Genomic DNA, 19,373 nt, shown 5'->3' on the forward strand with positions numbered 1-19,373 from the left:
TATTCCTTTATAACACCTGCTTTCAAGTGGCATTTTTTTGGTGCAAAACTTTGACTACTATTGTTAGTAGATAGGGTTTTGCGTCATAAACATTATGTGGTTGCACAGGAACACTCATGTACCACCTATGGAAAGCCGCCTGGGTGCAGTATAATGCAAAGGAGCACCCAGCGCAAAATAAGTTTTCAGCTGAAAAGTAAATCAAACATAAACATTTTGCGTGGGTTTGCGTCAGTTCTGGGATGCAAACCCATTAGAAAATGTTGTAAATCTGCCCCTTGGTGCGTTGCTCTTTTATAGGAAAGAGATAGCATGTTTGCAAATCTGAAGAATAGAATCTGTAGTGTTAAATTAAACACACTAAAAAACTGTTAGATAGTTTTTGCAAAAGGATATCTCTGGTTTAAAAAAGCGCTGTAGCTTGGAATAGGTGGAAACATCCAAAGAGGTTATCTTTTCTTTAACTTCCTAGTGCAAAATATATACATGTTGCTATAAATATATTTTTTTTACGCTTATCACCACTGTTCACCTAAAAAAAAAAACGAGGAAAAGCCAGGTTTTCCTTCCTCTGTTTAAGTTGCAACTTTAACTATGCTCTGTGACCTTCTTTTCACCTTGGTTGCTGGCTCTGGCAGAAGGTATTGTGACCTTAGAACTCAACTATAATATGTTATTACAGTTGAGCGGCTATGTCATTTCCATATTACAGGTGACCAGGTGTGTCACAAGTTGCCTGTTGTTAGGACCTGTCAGTCTTAGGGCGGACTTTCCCCTAACCGTTTGCCTCTTATTTTTGCTTATTCTTTTTGTTGGCCTTAGGACTCTGAGCACTTCACCACTGCTAACCAATGCTAAAGTGCATGTGCTGTCCCCTAAACATGATGGCATTGGTGTGTGTCTGATTGGCAAGATTTGTTGTAATGGTAAGTCCTTAATAAAGTGGTATACCAAATACCTAAGGCCTGTACTTCAAATGCTGCTAGTGGACTGCAGCACTGAATGTGCCACCCACAGAAGTAGCCTTTCAAACCTGTCTCAGACCTGCCACTGCAGTGCCTGTGTGGGCAGTTTACTGCAACTTCTACTTGGAATTTAAAACTAATTGCCAAGCCTTAAACTCCCTTTTTTATTACTGATAAGTCACCCTTAAGGTAAGCTCTAAGTAACCCCCAGGACACGGTGCTGTGTTAGTAAAAGGTATGACATGTATCTTTATGGTTTGCATGTCTTGGTAGTGATGAACAGCCTATTTCGTTGTTCACTGCTGTGATGCCTACCCCTCTCACAGGCCAGCATTGGGAATTCTTTAATACACTTTCAAGAAGAAATTCCTGATCCAAAAGGAATAGGTTTTTCATGTTTCATATGTTTGGAATGGTAATGATAAATCCTCTTTTCTGGTGAAGTTGGATTTAACATTACTGTCTTTTTAGAAACGCTTGATAGCCTGTCTTCAATGCACGTCTGGTTTGGGTGACAGCTACACTTTGTGAACTCCCTCTAGATAGCCACAAGCATAGAATCGTGAGGTTCATCTGCATTCTGCTTCTTGTACAGGGAAACAATGGGAGGAGCTGACACCTGCACTTCAATAGGTAGTGTCCTGTCGCACACAATGCACTGATTTACCCCCCAGTGTTAGCCTGCCAGACAGGACTGGCTTTAAAGGGATCCTTGTGCACTTCAGAGATTTCCTGTGAAGTCATCCCTACATCAAAGGCACTTTGGGGTATAAGTACTGGGTCTCTGACCCCAGACACTTCTGATCTTGAACTGAACCTCTGTCGGAAAGGACTGCTGTGCTGCTTAAAGGACTCAACAGAACTTATTTTCTAGAAGGACTGATTTTCTGCTTGTTGCACTGCTACCTGCTGCTCCCTGACTCTATTGAAGAAGAGTTCGACTCTGCCTTCACTTCAAGTGATTTCCAAGGGCTTGCTGGCTTGCCTCCTATTTTCTGAAGTAGCAGGGACATAAAATACTTCCTAAGACTCTGCTGATGATGCTGGACTGTGACTTCTGTGAGTCTTACCCTTGCCTGAGGTGCCCTCTCCAAGTTCTGGGCCTCAGATGGGGGTTCTGAAGCGGTTTTGCTACAAAACCCATGCATCGTCACCACTGTGCCGGTCAGAACCGACGCATCGCCCTTCGACGCAGACACAGAGGCTGTTGGACGACAGCGGTTCTACAGCCTGCGCGGCCCAATGACAGTATTCTGCATGGCTCGAAGGTGATGCATTGCCTTCACTTCAATGAAGCTTGACCTGACTGCGTGAAAAAGATCGACGCTTAATTCCCTCAGCTTTGACTCTTTGCTCCATCCAAGGTTCTTTCTCAGTGGGTCCTGCAGCCGGCCTGCCCTCCATTCCAGTGGGCCTGAACTTTGGATTTGCACACGTCCCTTGCGACCTCAAGTAACCTTCTGACTTTTAGTGACTAAAAACCCCTTTTTTTGCATTTAATCTTCAAAAATGAATATCGACTTGTACTGGTTGGATTTTTTTTTTTCGTTTTGGTCTTACTTTGTTGAGATAAATATTCTCTATTCTTCTAAACTTGTGTGGAGTCTTTTTGTGGTGTATTCATTTTGTTACTGTGTGTGTTGCACAAATACTTTACACATTGCCTTTGTAAATAAGCCTGACTGCTCTGTACAAAGCTACCAGATGGTGAGCACAGGTTATCTTATTTTGTATCCAGCTTACCCTGACTAGGATGGTGGTTCCTGCCTGGACTGGGTGCATTGTTCAGCCAACCAGGAATCCCATTTCTAACAACTGTAATAAGTACATTTAGAGACTGGTTTTTATACAGGGATTGCAGGAACCCTTGTATTATAAACCAATATGTAGAACACATGAAACAGCTGCATTTGGAGCAGTTTGGCCACTTTTAGGGTAAAGATTCTCACTGCTTAACTATGTTATGAAGTACCTCCTCTACCCTTCCTAGTCATGCATAATCTTTATTGGTCATTAGCTTGGAGCGGTGCATTTTTATATCAGACACCTAAAACTCTTTGTTTAAATGTATGCAGGCACGAGGTGGCCCCCAGAAGAATGGAATTACTGGATGGCTGCAAATTCAAGGAATAAAGAAATCGGATGAAGGGATATACATCTGCCGCACAACGAATAAGTTCGGAACTTCACTCGCTGCTGCTAAACTCGAGGTGACTGATGACAGTAAGTTGATTTTTTTATGCGGACATCTGTTTTCTGTTGATGTCAGCCACTAAGTTTAAAGACTTTTCTTACTTTGGTGGAGGGTACTGCTGGACAAAGGTTTGGGGAGAAGAGTTGGCCTAACGGCTAGGGCGCTCGACCTCAAACCTGGGGAACTGGGTTTGAGTCTCGGTAATGACGCTCAACATCCTATGTTTCTGGGGAAATCACTTAATCTCCCCGTGCCTAACAAAAAATTAATGTGTGTCCTCGTGTAACGTAACTGGTGCTATGTAAAGCGCTCTGATACCTGATTGGTTTCGGGTCAAGTTTGCGATATATAAAACTCTGCAAAAAAATATATAATTTGTGCACATTTATGGGACACTCCCTTACTAAGTCAATTTCTCACATAGACCCAGATGTATCCAAGGGACTGAGAGTTTGGCAGATGTAGTGCATTCGTCAAAAAGCAGTGGAAGTCCCATCTGCCCTGCACTCTTAACAGGGAGGATGGGACAACATCTGCTGCTTTTTTTGCAGCTGTCCATGGGTATCCACCCGACTCTAAATAAGGCGCCAAGTGCCACTTACTGGTGTTTAACGAATAGCAGATACGGTGCTGGGTGAAACAGAGGTGCCTTTAATTCTTTTGAAATAAAATATTTCTCTCAATGCAGATCTGGATTGGGAGCGCATACATGATATTGAGGGTCATAGGCAGTCAATTAATGCACAATAAGGACGAGTGATAAAAGTGTTATCAAACTCACTTTGGGGCTTGCACTTCTTATACACATATTGTTAGAAATGGGAACTCTGGTTGGCTAAGGCTTGCGCCAAAGCCAGGCAGAAACCACCACTCTAGTCAGGGCGAGGGAGTTACACGCCAAAGATAACCCCTGCTCACCCCCTTGGTAGCTTGGCACGAGCAGTCAGGCTTATCCCGGTGGTCATGTGTAAAGCATTTGCGCACGCACACAGCAACAACATCCCAGGCACACTACAAAAGGAACTCCACACAAGGTTATATCAAAAATAGCCTTTGTATTCTCATAACACATTAGAATAGTAATCACACAATATACACTGTGCCAACTGGCACTGGGCAATATTCACAAGGGATTATATACACATGACAGGGCCACATGGACCACTGTCAGAACCATCACAAAGCGAACTTGGTAAAAGTAAAACAGATCATAAACGTACAACCAGTAACCCCTGGTAATCACGGTACTTAGCATCAGCCTGTAACATAAACTACATTACGCACAGTATCACATTTAGGCGTGAAATACATTCTGCGCCAACCTCACCAGCATAAACACATTATGCAATCATCTCACAAGTCTAAACACATTAGACCCTAACCTCCTAAGTATACCTCACATTAGGGGCATAAATCACACAGTGAAACACAATCTCACTAGCATAAACCATGATATGCAAAACAACCTCATAATCATAAAACACAGTTATAGGTATAACACAGGGTGCGTAATCATACTACATACATTACATTTCCTAGCACAACATCACATTAGGGCCTGGCGCCCTACAATCCCAACAGCCCCCCTAGCCAACTGGCCATCTCAAACAGGGGCTCAAATGCCCTATGTCCCAAATGTCATGGCGCGCTGCCAAAGCAGCAAACGTCAAGGGTGCGTAATCTGCGCAGACCTAAACGTTGCAGCTGCCCACTACTTGCTGGGCAGCTGGGAAAGTAGGGGGCAAAGGAGTGCATCTCACTCCTAACTCAAAACATGCCCCCAAAGAACTGTGTGCCTAAACGGTGCAACTGCCTACTACTTGCTGGGCAGCTGTAAATAATGGTGAAGGCCTGGCACCTCTGTGCCACTTCTGTCCCTCTCAAATAACTGCACAAAGAACGTTGCAGCTGCCTGCGCTCTCGCAGGGCAGCTGGGATCAGCCAAAAACGCGGGCACCACCGTGCCTCTGGACTCAATGTGCCCCCGGCAAAAGTGCACCAAACGTTGCAGCTGCCCTCTAGCCAACTGGGGCAGCTGTAGGAAATGGCCAGAACTGGGGAAGCACGGGCCCCTCTGGGCCCTCTGATCAACAATTATACCCGCAACAGAAATGGTCCCCAACGTTGGAGCGCGCTGGCTCTTGAGGCACGACATGCCCCCACAAAGGAACTGGAGGGCACGGGCTCCTCTGGGCTCTCTCTCAATTACTGTGCCCATCATGGGGGCGGCCCGCTCTCTCTCGGGGCCGCCCGGACCACACCAGACTGCTCCCCCCACGGTGAAGCAGCCCGCTGCCAGCTGGGGCCGCTGACCACCTGAGCACTCACCGGGGATCACTTGTGCGGCTCCGGGTCTTCAAGGCGGCAGCACTTCTCTTGCGGGGCTTCCCTGGACTCCTGGGAGCCCCGCGCTGCCGGTGGTGGCCTCGGCCGTCATTTCTCTTCACCCGTGCCGCACGCGGGGCTCCGTCTTCATCAGGAGAGCCCCGCGGGGAATCCCGCTCCGGTCTCTCTCTCCGCCCGGGAGACCAGCACGGCACAGCTTCCCCCAGGCAGGGGGAAGCGGAAGTGGAGCACACCAGGCCCCGCCCACAGTCAGGCGGCGCAGGTCTGACTTCCTGGTTTTGCCGCCGATCGCGGCGGCTTCGGTTCACGGCCGCACTGCGGGGTGGGCACTCGCCTGTCTTCAGAAAGGTAGAGCGGTGTGGGCAACCGCTCTAAGGAACCAGTATGCGGGGTCGGCACCCGCAACTCCTGCACTAATGGGGAATCCCTACACTGGGGATTCCCTCTTTCATACACAGCGGCTGAGTGCTGCGGAGCCTACCGCTCCTTTTCTTGGAAAAGGGACAGAAAGCGCACATGAGGCGCTGGAGGCATCAACAAGTCCTGTATCCACAAATATGGTACCGAAGCAAGCAAAAGGGTCCCAAACAGTCCTTAAGGCATCAAGGGGACAATGTAGGGCCCATGGGCCAGCACACAGGGCCCTCCAGCAGGGAGGCAGCCCCCATGGCGGTCCTTCCTGGGCCCCACCAGCAGCAAGCCCCCCTCCGTCAGGAACACTGAACAGGAACTGAACAATTTCATGGGGTCACAGCCCCTATATTCATATGCCCTTTTCCTTTGTGTCACAGCACAGGGCTTGGGGATACCAGCCAGAACTGGTTTGGGGGAGCTTTGGAGCACTTTGTTTTGCTCAGCTCCTCTCTCCTTTTTCAGGTGGGTGCTAGGTGCTCAGGCGCACCACAGGGGGTGGAGCCAGCATTGTGGAGGGAAGGCACAGCCCTATCCAGGTCCCAGGTGCAACTCCTCCCTCCCATCTGCATGCAGATCTCTCCATTCACCACCGGGCAGACTCACCCTGGCTCCTGGAATTCCCCAGCCCTCTCAGCTCCTGTCAATCACAAGCCAGACATACACTCCATATCAGGCAGGCAGACACATAGCACACAGAAATGCCAACTTCTAAAAGTGGCACTTCTCCACCAGTCACCATAAATCTGGGCACACCATTGTGCAGCATTTATTCTCACAAGTCCGCACATACTAAACTCGGCCCTGCTCTCCTCTCACATCAGGAATTACCATGGACACACATCTCCCCCATGCATTCCTATGGGAGGGCAGGCCAATCTCACCACACATACACAGAGAGCGCACACACTTTACACTGGACCCCAGTGCTAAACTGCTCAGAGGCCTAAAATCACCAACACCAGGTTACAGAAAAAGGCTAGGAGAAGGCAAAAAGTTTCGGGGTGAACCTGCCAAAAGGGCCAAGTCCAACACATATCCTTTAGTTTCGCAGGCACAAACATCAGGAAGCAGTGCCACAAAATTGGGATTACTGAAATAAGAAACCTAACCATTAAGGAAAAAGGGATTCCATGAAAAAAATGTGTGAAAAAACCCTCTGTCCAGAAAGAAGAAATTATTCTTTTCTAGAAGCCCCTCACCCACCAGGGTTACCCCCAGGTGGCATGCTTCATCATTGGGGTCATCTCAAACTGCTGCGGATTGAGGCGTGCTGCGACTGGCGAACTACGTAGGAGCACTTTTTTATTGAATTTATGTGTTGTGCAGTGATGTAGAGTGAAGAGAAATTGTTAAAAATACCTAGCTAGTGAGCTAATGTTTTATTCCTGCTCCTAGTCGGTATGTTTAAAATCAGGGGTTAATATCAGGGAGATACCTAACTTTAATGAGTATGGTTTCCCTAGTACATGGTTTTGAGCTGTCCCTTACAAGCTCTTCTTCAGTAACACAAGAGGACCAGCCCCATGTGTACCATTCCTAATAACTCCTGTGAATAGGAAATAGTGAGGTGACACCTAATGTGTGTACACATATTACATACGGTTTATTCACTGATACGTCGTATTTCTGTTCAGGCAAAAATCAGCTTCATGGTCTGCAGGGGTAGAGGGGCTTTTAGTCACACCTTCATCAAAGCTCTCTTCTCGGTGTATCACCTATTGCCTTCCCTGGAGACCGCCTATGCGGTGATACACTTTTCGCGGTACTCTACAGAATCTCACCATCTGCGCCAGCAGCTGCGGCAATGTTGGATTTGGAAAAGGCATTTGATTCACTGGAGTGGCCATTTTTTAGGGTGACGTTGGGCACAATGGGATTCCCACTGGGATTCCTTTCTCTTATTAAGCTGTTATACACTGCACCATTAGCCCGCATTCGCTTGAAAAGGACACTGACAGCAACTATATTCCCCACTCGCGGAACACAGCAGGGGTGTCCACTTTCCCCCTTACTTTCCGTGCTGGCACTGGACCCACTGGTGCGCCACCTACAGGAAGGACCCTTATTAATCAGTCTATATGCCGATTACATAATCTTATACATGCGACACCCAGAGGATAACATAGGCCCGGTGCTCAGAGAAATTCAACATTATGGAGCTCTGTCTGGTTTACACATAAACTGGGGTAAATCAGTGCTGTTCCCCTTATTCTCCATCATCCTTAGCATGGACAACAAATTTCCACTGACGAGATGCGACGATTCGGTTCAGCACTTGGGGATCTGTATTCATAAGGATGCAGAACAAATATTACGGCTCAATTATAAGCCAGCACTGGAAAAGCTAGCGACTCGGATAGAGCGATGGTTAAAATTGCCGCTTGGCATGGCTGAACGCATAGCTCTTATCAAAATGGATATACTGCCCCAGTTCCTGTATCTCTTTAATAACATCCCGATCCCACTAAATAAAGCACTCATTGCCACATTCTGTACATCACTAATTAGCCTGGTATGGAGGGAGGACAACCAAGAGTCAGATGGGAAACCTTGACTTCCAGATGAACGAGGGGGATTTGGGGTTCCAAACTTTTACATTTACTATTCGGTGGCCCAGTGTAGCTATGCCCGACACTGGTACCATCCAGACGCTAGGATACCATATGCCAAGCCTGAGGCCGACCTAGTGGCCCCACTCCCGCTTGCTACGATACTGCCATACTGCCAGCTGGATTGCCACGTGAGCCCTGCGACATCCAGACGGTGTCTACAACTAGCTGGGCATCGAAAAAAGGTTGAGGCGGGTCACAGGGGGACACTTATTATACTCAGCTGCACTTCCCATGGCGGGCAATACGTGGCTGCCTATTATGCAGGTAACCCTTGTCAAAAGTGCTTTATCTAAATATTCCCTGGACACTTTTGGGGATGTGTTCCCTGATGGACATGTCTTTTCACTTACAGAGGACATTTGTTTTGCAGACATGCCCCTGATGGATCATTTCGTGCTGCAACGGATACAGGGAGCATTAAAGGCTCAGATACCAAGTTATGCTCTTGCGCCGGAGGATTTCCAACCATTATCGTTAATGATAACAGACACTGGGGTTGAACATTTAATTTCTAAGATGTACAAGGCCGTGCTGGCATTACTCCCTTCTAGCGATGCTGGGACACGGGCCGCCTGGGAAAAAGACATGGGACACACGCTCACTGATTTCCAATGGCAATATTGCTGTACGCCAACACGCCTGGTCTCATTTAATTACCAACATAAAATATTGCACTTTCAATTTCTGTGGAGGGCCTTATGTTACACCACTTAAAATGCACTGCATGGACTCTTCCCGACCCTACAACTGCCCCAAATGCCACGCTCCTTAAGCAGATTTTGGGCACATGACATGGACCTGCGAGAAGCTGGCTAAATATTGGATAGACATATTTCAGGAGATCTCACATAAGACCCAAACCTCCCTTACACTGAACCCATTATTGGCGCTGCTTGGGTTTGTGTATACAGTACGCAAAACAACGCGTCACTTCCCAGCTATTGCCCTTATGCTTGCCAAACGAGAAGTGCGCTACACTGGGGGGGCACCTGCCTGATCAGTAGGCATGGCTCACAAGCTTGATATTTTGCAACACAAACAGCGATCTATATGCCCAGTCACAACCACTTACCTCACGGCCTTGGGACATATGGCAGCCTTTACGCACTTATCTCCTTGAATTAGGCAATCCCATTAATGAGTAGCATGAGCATCAGGGGTGGTGTTTGAGAACGGACTGCAGGGGATACGATCTGAATATAGATGTGTAATAACCAAGGGTCTTATGTAGGTAAATTACATTTACCGATTCTAAAATACCGAATTTTACCGATTCGGTATTTTAGAATCGGTAAATGCAATGTAGGTAAAAGATTACCGAATCGGTAAGTGTCGGTATTTTAGAATCGGTATTTACCGATTCGGTAATGGCAACTGGCCACCCATTCATTCCTATGGGCCAGGAGGCCCATAGGAATCAATGGGAAGCCAGTTACTATTACCGAATCGGTAAATACCGATTCGGTAATGGGGGGAGCACAATCAAGGGTGGCAGGGTGTCACAGTGACACCCTGTTGCACCCCTGATACCTGCATGTGTGCACATGTGGCACACATACATGCCCTAAGGGCATGTATGTCTGCCACATTGCACACGTCAAAGTGCATAGAAAAGCTTTTTAACTGCTATTAGTCATTTACCACCAACTTTTAGTTGGTGGTAAATAACGAATCCCCACAGCAGCCACACACTCCCCCTACATATCATTTCTGGATTCGGAATTTACCGAATCGGTAGAATTACCGAATCGGTAATTTTACCGATTCGGTAACTTACCGAATCCAGAAATGTGCCCCCTACATAGCAAATGCCAAAATACCGGTCGGTAACGGGATAATTACCGAAAATCGGCCGTTACCGACCGGTATTTGGCTTCCTACATATGGCCCCAAGTCTCTGGTTATACGAATATCAGTGATACTGAATTAGTTTACAATGCCTGTAATAATATGGGATAGTGCTATTGTATAAAAGGTGGAGGGGATGCTGGATCAACCTGTACCAGCCTATTGATGTATATGTTTGGTACCTTACTGTTTAAAAAAGGGAAAAACACGTTTTAAAAAAAATGGATGGTGGCACCAATCTAGTATGATGAATTCCTCGACTGACATTAGATTCCAAAAGTGAGAGTTTCAATTTTTTCCATATATTTTATCTATCATAAAGGAGGTAGAGCAACCATGCTTGAGGTGATATCAGATAGTTTAGCGGGACGTCCATCTTTTTCTAATGCTTCACTAATTTATTTACTCGGGGCCTTTCCTTTCATGCTCACTGAGAGTCAATGGCTGGGCTGTGGTGGAATTAGGTAAGCATGAGAGCTCAGCGCAAAAGATCAGCATTTTAGTTGTCTGTAGTTGAGGGACTTTGGGATAGACTTTACATAAAGGTGTGTCCTTCAAATATACTGTGGTAATTAACTCCACGCAGTTTGTAGTATTTTAGGAGTATTTATTCAGTAGTTACAAGTAAAGATGTTCAGTCCTGACACCAACATTCTATATTACTTCATTCTTACAGAGTTCCACTGGTGGAGCGATGGGTGACATAAACTACAATATAGCTAGGATACAACATATCCTCTTTTCTTCCAAAAAGGAAAACAGAAAAAAGCACCACAGTGGACTTAGAGAGAAAACAGAAGCTAGATGAACGGAAAAGAGTAGAGAGAACCAGAAAGACAAGAAGAGCATAAGGAAAGACAATTGAAACATGAAAAAAACAGATCGACATAATCCAATACCCATCCTAAATTCTATACATAAACAAAAAGATAAATGAAACAGAGAAAGAGACAAATAAAGAATAGAAAAAGAAACCATCAATGACTACCCCTTGCACACCTACTGGCCAGGCAGGTATGCGAGAAAGCAACCCAAATCAGGAAGAAACAAGATCACTGAGAAGAAGAGAAATACAAAGGATTACTCATACTTCTCCATCACATATTGAAGACTGAATCAAAAATAAAAAACAGCACTGGGCTATAGTGTTGACAAAGAAACAAGAAGAATAAGAAACCAAAAACCCAGTGTATTGAAACCTGAAACTCTGCACTATAGTAATGGGACAAATACCCCAAACTATAAGGGTAAAAAGAGCATATGCAGGAGTAACCTCAAGTGGAGATCTAAATGTTGTGAACTGTTAATGAAAAAAAAACACAACCCACACTAGACACCTTCCATAAGGTAAAAACGTGCACTGTAATGAAGGAATAAGTAAGTGTAGGAAAGACCGTGTAATAACGCACCTCGACTGGAGATAAGACGTTATGCACTGTTAGAAACAGAGAACAACACACACTACACACATTAAGTGAGGTAAATTGTGCACTGAGAAAAGAAGGAAATGAGTGTGAGTAAGTGTGTGAACTGATGCACCTCGAATTGAGGTCACGTGTTGTGCACCAATGTATAAAGACGCTGAGCAGGGGGCACTCACCATAGAAAATCACTGCCGCCGCAAACGCTGACTTGCCGCCTGGAGTATCGGGCCACCTGTGTTGCTGCTGCCGCCTACCCGGGAACTACAATTCCCGGCATCACCTGCGGCCAGGACGCCGCCTACGTTGTTCCTGCGCCCAGTGGCGCATAAAAACACCTGGGAGCTCCGGTGAAGCGGGGGACTTGAAGCTGAGCAGGGGGCACTCACCATAGAAAATCACTGCCGATGCCAACGCTGACTTGCCGCCCGGAGTATCGGGCCACCTGTGTTGCTGCAGCCGCCTACCCGGGGACTACAATTCCCGGCATCACCTGCGACCAGGACGCCGCCGACGTTGTTCCTGCGCCCGGTGGCGCATAAAAACACCTGGGAGCTCCGGTGAAGCGGGGGACTTGAAGCTGAGCAGGGGGCACTCACCATAGAAAATCACTGCCGCCGCAAACGCTGACTTGCCGCCCGGAGTATCGGGCCACCTGTGTTGCTGCTGCCGCCTACCCGGGACTACAATTCCCGGCATCACCTGCGGCCAGGACGCCGCCTACGTTGTTCCTGCGCCCGGTGGCGCATAAAAACACCTGGGAGCTCCGGTGAAGCAGGGGACTTGAAGCTGAGCAGAGGTCACTCACCATAGAAAATCACTGCCGCCGCAAACGCTGACTTGCCGCCCGGAGTATCGGGCCACCTGTGTTGCTGCTGCCGCCTACCCGGGGACTACAATTCCCGGCATCACCTGCGGCCAGGACACCGCCTATGTTGTTCCTGCGCCCGGTGGCGCATAAACACACCTGGGAGCTCCGGTGAAGCGGGGGACTTGAAGCTGAGCAGGGGGCACTCACCATAGAAAATCACTGCGCCGCAAACGCTGACATGCCGCCCGGATTATCGGGCTACCTGTGTTGCTGCTGCCGCCTACCCGGGACTACAATTCCCGGCATCACCTGCGGCCAGGACGCCGCCTACGTTGTTCCTGCGCCCGGTGGCGCATAAAAACACCTGGGAGCTCCGGTGAAGCGGGGGACTTGAAGCTGAGCAGGGGGCACTCACCATAGAAAATCACTGCCACCGCAAACGCTGACTTGCCGCCCGGAGTATCGGGTCCACCTGTGTTGCTGCTGCCACCTACCCGGGGACTACAATTCCCGGCATCACCTGCGGCCAGGACGCCGCCTACGTTGTTCCTGCGCCCGGTGGCACATAAAAACACCTGGGAGCTCCCGCGTCACGGGACCCGTGCGGGTAGCGCCGGGACAAGGGCGGGACCGTCTTAGGCTGTCAGAGGCCAGAGGAGGCTGGGCTGGGCAACATCCCTAACATCTACAGTTATTGACTGGACTATGAGGTACTGCTGACTTACTACATTAAACGGTCATTGTACAGACATTGAATCAGAGTTTTGTTACAATGCTAGTGATATAAATGTGTTTATAGTTTAATCCTTTTGTGATTCTGTTGTACCCTGGGATTGTAACAGCATACCATAGGCTCCTTTTATTCCTCGCTCCTCGGTAAACAAGTGCATAATTAAGATGGGGAAGCGGGCTTGTACAGTGAAGCAACAAAATGTTGCTCCCCCAAAAAGCAATTCTAAACCTACATCCATAGATAGATTGCTATAGAAAGCTTTGGGAGCAGTGGCCACAGAAATAGAACGTACAGAGAGGCGCCTATCGATTACCCCAAATTTAGCGCTGAGCCCGCAAGTTTGTGGCTCGTAAATTGACATAAGGGCAACAGGCTTAGAGTCCACCAAAGACCAATCTATAACCGAGGAGCCACAGACCCTAGAACCCTCTAGGGATGTTACTCCCCGGTGCCCTGGTAGAAAATGTAAAGAAAAAATAAAACACAATGTTAAACCACCTATAAGAAGGAAAAAGGGGCAGGAAGTGGATATGGAAAAGGGCAACCAGGGGGGGAATCACATTGAGGCTAGGTCAGAATCCATTAATGACCAGCCCATGTGGGTTTCACTGCTGGTGACGAATCTCCAGCAGCAAATAAGAACTATTGTTAAAGAAGAATTAATTCCTGTATTGGCAATGGTAGATGGGCTGTCAGCAAAGTGGAATGGATGGGCAAAAAATAAAGAGACGTCTAAAGATATAACTAGGCTTTCCTGTTTTCAGTTTCTATTTTGGGTAAATTCTGGTGGGGGTTTTTCAGTGTTTTCAAGTGATTTCAATACCTTAAAAAAACAGTGGTTACACATTTTCGCGCCATTAAAAACAACAGAAACAGTGTTTTTCCGGTGTTTATGGAACATTTCGCTTTTATTATCCTTGCTTTCTGCAACGATAGTCAAGGGTATATAGACAGTGTACGTACAGTGTATATGAGGTCCAAATACATTTTTGCAAATCAAGCTTATTGTAGTACACCACACAATACTTCTTCAGTGAGTCTTTGGTCATGTGTGCTCACTTTTTCCTTCCCGTGTAAACTTTTTTTTTAGAAAAGGCCCTCTCAACATTCGCACTTGAGATGGGCAACGCCAAACAGCCAGTACACAATTTGCTAACTCTGGCTACTGACATATCTTTCCATGCCAATATTGGTGCACTTGAAGATTGCGATTCTCTGGGCAGGTTCAGGAACATTTTTGTTGAACTGGGCGCTTATGCCCTCAGAGTTATTGAACCAGTCAAAAATGAAGCAGCACTTTAAAAACTACGGAGAAAACTCCCCACAGTGAAGTTTCATTCACTTCAAATGCCATGGTTGGTGAAGGGACACTTCTATGCATAATTGCAAGCCATTTCTCATACTTTGTAAAATGAAAGTTCCTGAATTGCTTGTCAACATTGCTTTGCTTACCAAGTGGCAAGCACTCTAACATGGAACATGTTGCAGTGCCAAAGTCACTAATGATAGCGCCCAGCCTACTCTCAAGGAGACGTTTCACATCTACACTAGTTACGCTGAATACTTGGCAGACAAGGGTGTTTTCAGACACTAGTTGTTTTATTATGTCCACTCCAGCAGTTATGTTTTCCTGTAAAAATCTAAGAATGCAGTAGAGTGTACTTTTTTTCAAATCACTATCAACATGCGACCATAGATACTCACATTTCTTGCCTTTGCCATCATCAATTCTGTAAATGGTTGCCACATGGATAATATAGCATTCACAGCCCCTTGGACTGAGAACCATCCTCTAAGTGACACAGTTGGGATGACTCTTTCTTTGATGCCACACAAAGAGGAATATTTACATTTCAGTTCCCGCGCATAACAAAATGCACCAGAATGGACTAAAATGTCAATAGCATTCTTCATTAACTCTGAAGATTGTAAAAATGCTTTCAGCATATCATCTAACAAGTGGCAAGGATCTCTTGCAGGGTAGCACTTCAGCTCAGGTATCGATTTTGAAAAGTTATCACACAACTTTTTCATACACATAGCTGAATCACTGCAAATACATACAATATCACTCCAATCTTTGTTGAACTTGGAAATAACCTTTTTGCAGTAGCATTCCAAATGACATTGCGTTCCATGTTTTCCAAAAGTCTGGTGTCATGTTGTCACCACTATCCCAGATGCTTGGTGATAGCACTCTTTTCACAAACACTTGTCACTAACCCCTGCATTGAATGTTTAAAGTCTGAGGTGTTGGCAATTCACCTACTATCAATACTGACTAACTAGAAACTGGAGCTGATGTATCAAGGGTTTTTATCCATTCTTTGTAGGTAAATGTGATGGCACATATTGGGAAAGAATCTTACGAAACCAGCCATTTCGCCTATCAGTGAAAGAATCAAACGCTGCCAAAATTACAAATATGATATTGATGTTTCCTGATTCTCTACAGTTTATAAAATCATTAAATAAGACTTAAAACATATTTCTAAAGCTTGCATCTTTAGACCAAAGACTACAAAACTGAAAAAAGCAAAAGGAATTTGTATTTTAATAACAACTCTAAACAACAAAACTCAGCGGAATAATGATAGCCCAGTCTTTCTTGCAGCTAGCTTGTATAACAAAGTTACATTGTATTGGCCCCTTCCGAAGAAAAAAAAATGACCCTTTCACTCTCCTTTTCCTTTCTTTGAATGGCATTTAGTTTGTGGTTCTGCAGGTGTTTTTTTAGTGTTTATATGTTTACACTGGTGAGGGCTATTTCCCTTTCGGTGGGGTTTTATCAGTTATTATAGGTTTAAACCTAAAACCGGACAGCCTAGATATAACTAATATAGTCAGAATGCCGTGTGCTCAGGCCTCCATGAGCAACGTGCAAATTGGGCCTCCCATAATTACAAATGAATCTTGTACCTCGATAACTCAAGAAAAATCCTTGCACGATAGGGGAAAAAACGATATCTCTGCGGGGCAATGCTTAGTGACTACAAATTTGGTGCATCAGGCCCGCCCTCGGTTGGCAGGGAGAGGGTTATTAGAGAACATCCCCAGGCGGGGGGCGATTGATATCCCCCCAAATCAGGACTGTAGCGATTTAGACCGTAAAAATCAAACACACTGCCTCCCAATTATAAATCTACCGCCGGAGTCAGCCCCATACGTATTGGTACTTGCAGGGGCACCAGAATTAAGAAAGGGATTGATAGAAACACATCAAGAGCTAAAACACAAAACCATTCATTGGTTAGCAAATCATTGTGATTTTGGTTATGAGAACACTCACGAGATATTAACTACAAGAAGGGTAGGATGAATAGGTGACCATCACAAGGATATTTATGGAGATTGCGTAGTAATTAATTTTAGAAACCCAAGCATTATTAAACAAATTTTAGCAACAGAATATGGGAGGAATAGGGGGAGTATTATTCTACTCCCTTTAGGATATTTCTATCACCCAACAAGGCCTTACCAGCAAGATTATTCCCATCAGTTGAGAAGGAGATTCCCCCCTAAAAGAGCGGTATTTCCAAACCCAGGCCAGCTGCTGCATAATCTCCCAATTTTTAATATTTCAACTGGTAATAGGTTCAGTCCCCTTGGGGGAGTGGACTGACTGAAGGGACCCAATACAACTAATAATGAGAGAATAGCCTCAATAACACTAGACCTAAATGTAAATGTAAATGTATGGATACTTGTATAGCGCACGACTACCCGGAGGTCTCTCGGTGCTTGTACGAATACCGCTGTGGAACCCATCCTGGCTTTTCCCTGTGAGGCGTCCACTCCTGGGCACCCCCAAGGTGAAGGCCAGGCATCCTTAGCGTTGTGGGGGCCGTTGTGGAGATTAAGCAAGCTATTGCCCAGAGTTGCAGAGTGGGACTCCATGATTAGAATGGCACCGAGGCGAGAATTATCAGGTCTGTGGAATTTTTGAGCCCAAGACCCGCCGAGGCGGGGAATTGAACCCTGGTCCCGGGCTAGACCTCTGCATCAGGGTCTGCCGCTCTAATCATTGAGCCACACTTCTCCACTAGAGAGTCAGGGTAGCCCTATGGGGCTAAATCTTGATTTTGAGGACGGATTGGCTAGAGGGAGCATGAGCGGCTCCCGAAATCTAAACCGACCTCTCTCTGGGTTTAACAATTCCGAAAACTCTGAACAAATATTGGATCTAGAGCCAAAGCCCCCCGATGCTACTGGATTAATAAATGTCTCCCCAAATCAGCCAATATTGGTGCCCCCAAATAGGAACCTATTGAACACCCAGGCAACAAGGGTTTTGTCTTGGAATATTGCAGGTTTAAATAGTAAACTGGATGACCCCGAATGGGGAACTTTTATTGATTGTTTTGAAATCTGCATGTTCCAAGAAACCTGGGCAAGAAGAGAGGTTTCCAAATTAGGCTATGCTAGTTTTCACATTCCAGCAACCTCGGGGGGGAATAGGGAAACCATCCGGGGGCCTTACAACCTGGGTGGGATCACATCTGGGGTGTACAGCGATTCAAATTGACACAGGGTCAAGTGACATTTGAAGCGTCTTGTTACGGTTTCCTTCAAAGCCCCCTGTTGTCTTAATAAATGTATATTCACGACCCACTCTTAATGGCAATGAATCCAATACAGTGGAAGAGTTAACTACTTTCCTAGGTTCTATTGACACTAATCAGATGATTATAGTAGGTGGGGACTTCAATTGTCAGTTTGAGCCGCTAGAGGGGTTACCTCCTGATAGCTTATTTGATGAGGACCACTTTTTGAAAATCCCAGAGTCAGGATGTCCAAAAGTCAAAAAATGGTCCCCACTGGCAATTCAGATGAGCTGTCTCACTTTGAGACACTCTCTTCGAGCTTGTAATGGGAGATCCCTATCCGAATCATTGAATGGTTATACGTTCCACAGCAAAAATTGTGGGTTTATATTAGACTATATTTTTATTAATTCACAATTCTGGGATAGGATGATGGATTTTAAAATAATCCCACGTCTAGATAGCGACCATTCTGCACAAGTAGTAGAACTTAAAGCATTGAACACGGGTAGTCTGTCAGTTACAGATAACTCTTTTGATTCTAGGGTGGTGGTTTCGAACTGCAGGAAGAGAGTGAAATGGTCAAATTTTAGCCAATCCGAAGACAGATTGGGCAGCTTATATGATGCCTTGTTACCGGTTCTTACAGATGCGTCCAATTTATGTAGCCTGAGTAAGGAGGGTATAGATTTACAGCAGGCCCAATTGAATCATGTCAAATTAGGAAAAGTCACTTTTGAATTTTTTTATCCAAATAAAATCTTGAAACAGGACAAGTTGCCCTCCCACCCTTGGTACAATACTTTCTGCCGTAAGGCTAAAAAGGCACTAGTAATATCCATTAAAGCCAAAGATCGCCTCTTAATACGGTCGGCAAGAGCAAACTATAAAGCAGTTATACAAGAAGCTAAGCAAAGGTGGGAAGAAGAAAATTGGCCCACAATGAAAACTGCTTTAGGGGACAGAGACATGAGGATATTTTGGGGACTTGCTAATTCTGGTACAACCACTCCCCGAAGTGCGGTTGAACCAAACCTAGACGAACAGGTTTGGCGGGAGCACTTCGAAACCCTGTATGCTAAGGAGCGATTGCCCGACGATGATTCTGTTTATGGCTGTGACCCATCAGTCGTTTGTCCTGCAGCTAATAGGGATTCAATCCCCTTGACTGATGGGGATGTGGGCCAGAGTATAAGCATAAAAGAAATAAAGGTCGCACTAGCAAGAATAGCTCCGGGCAAAGCCCCAGGTCTGGATAAGATACCTGGAGACCTTTTTAAGAGTGAACCAGCTATTTGGGCTACATATATTTGGATACTTTTTAATTCAATTATGCAAGGTATGAAGATTCCTCCAAGCTGGCATGGTGCGGAAATAATTCAGATTTTTAAAAAGGGCTCCCCACTCCTCCCGACTAACTACAGACCCATAAGTTCAATAGACATTTCTCAGAAAGTTTTTGTGCGAGTCTTACTTCTTAGATTG

At 45.8% G+C, this 19,373-nt stretch overlaps 1 protein-coding gene across 2 annotated transcripts in view; it reads left to right on the forward strand.

Annotated features, from left to right (window-relative positions):
* The window catches only part of LOC146810849 (kazal-type serine protease inhibitor domain-containing protein 1-like), a 129,197-nt gene that overhangs the window by 84,333 nt on the left and 25,491 nt on the right, over positions 1 to 19,373 (forward strand). The window contains exon 3 of one of the 2 annotated variants that reach the window (XM_085614456.1): positions 3,041 to 3,188. In XM_085614456.1, the coding sequence (XP_085470582.1) occupies positions 3,041 to 3,188 (148 nt within the window). The remainder of the gene's footprint in view (positions 1 to 3,040; positions 3,189 to 19,373) is intronic. The other variant, XM_085614457.1, reaches the window with a different exon arrangement.

This window comes from Triturus cristatus, chromosome 7 (genome assembly GCF_964204655.1).
Source record: "Triturus cristatus chromosome 7, aTriCri1.1, whole genome shotgun sequence".
NCBI classification, from domain to species: domain Eukaryota; kingdom Metazoa; phylum Chordata; class Amphibia; order Caudata; family Salamandridae; genus Triturus; species Triturus cristatus.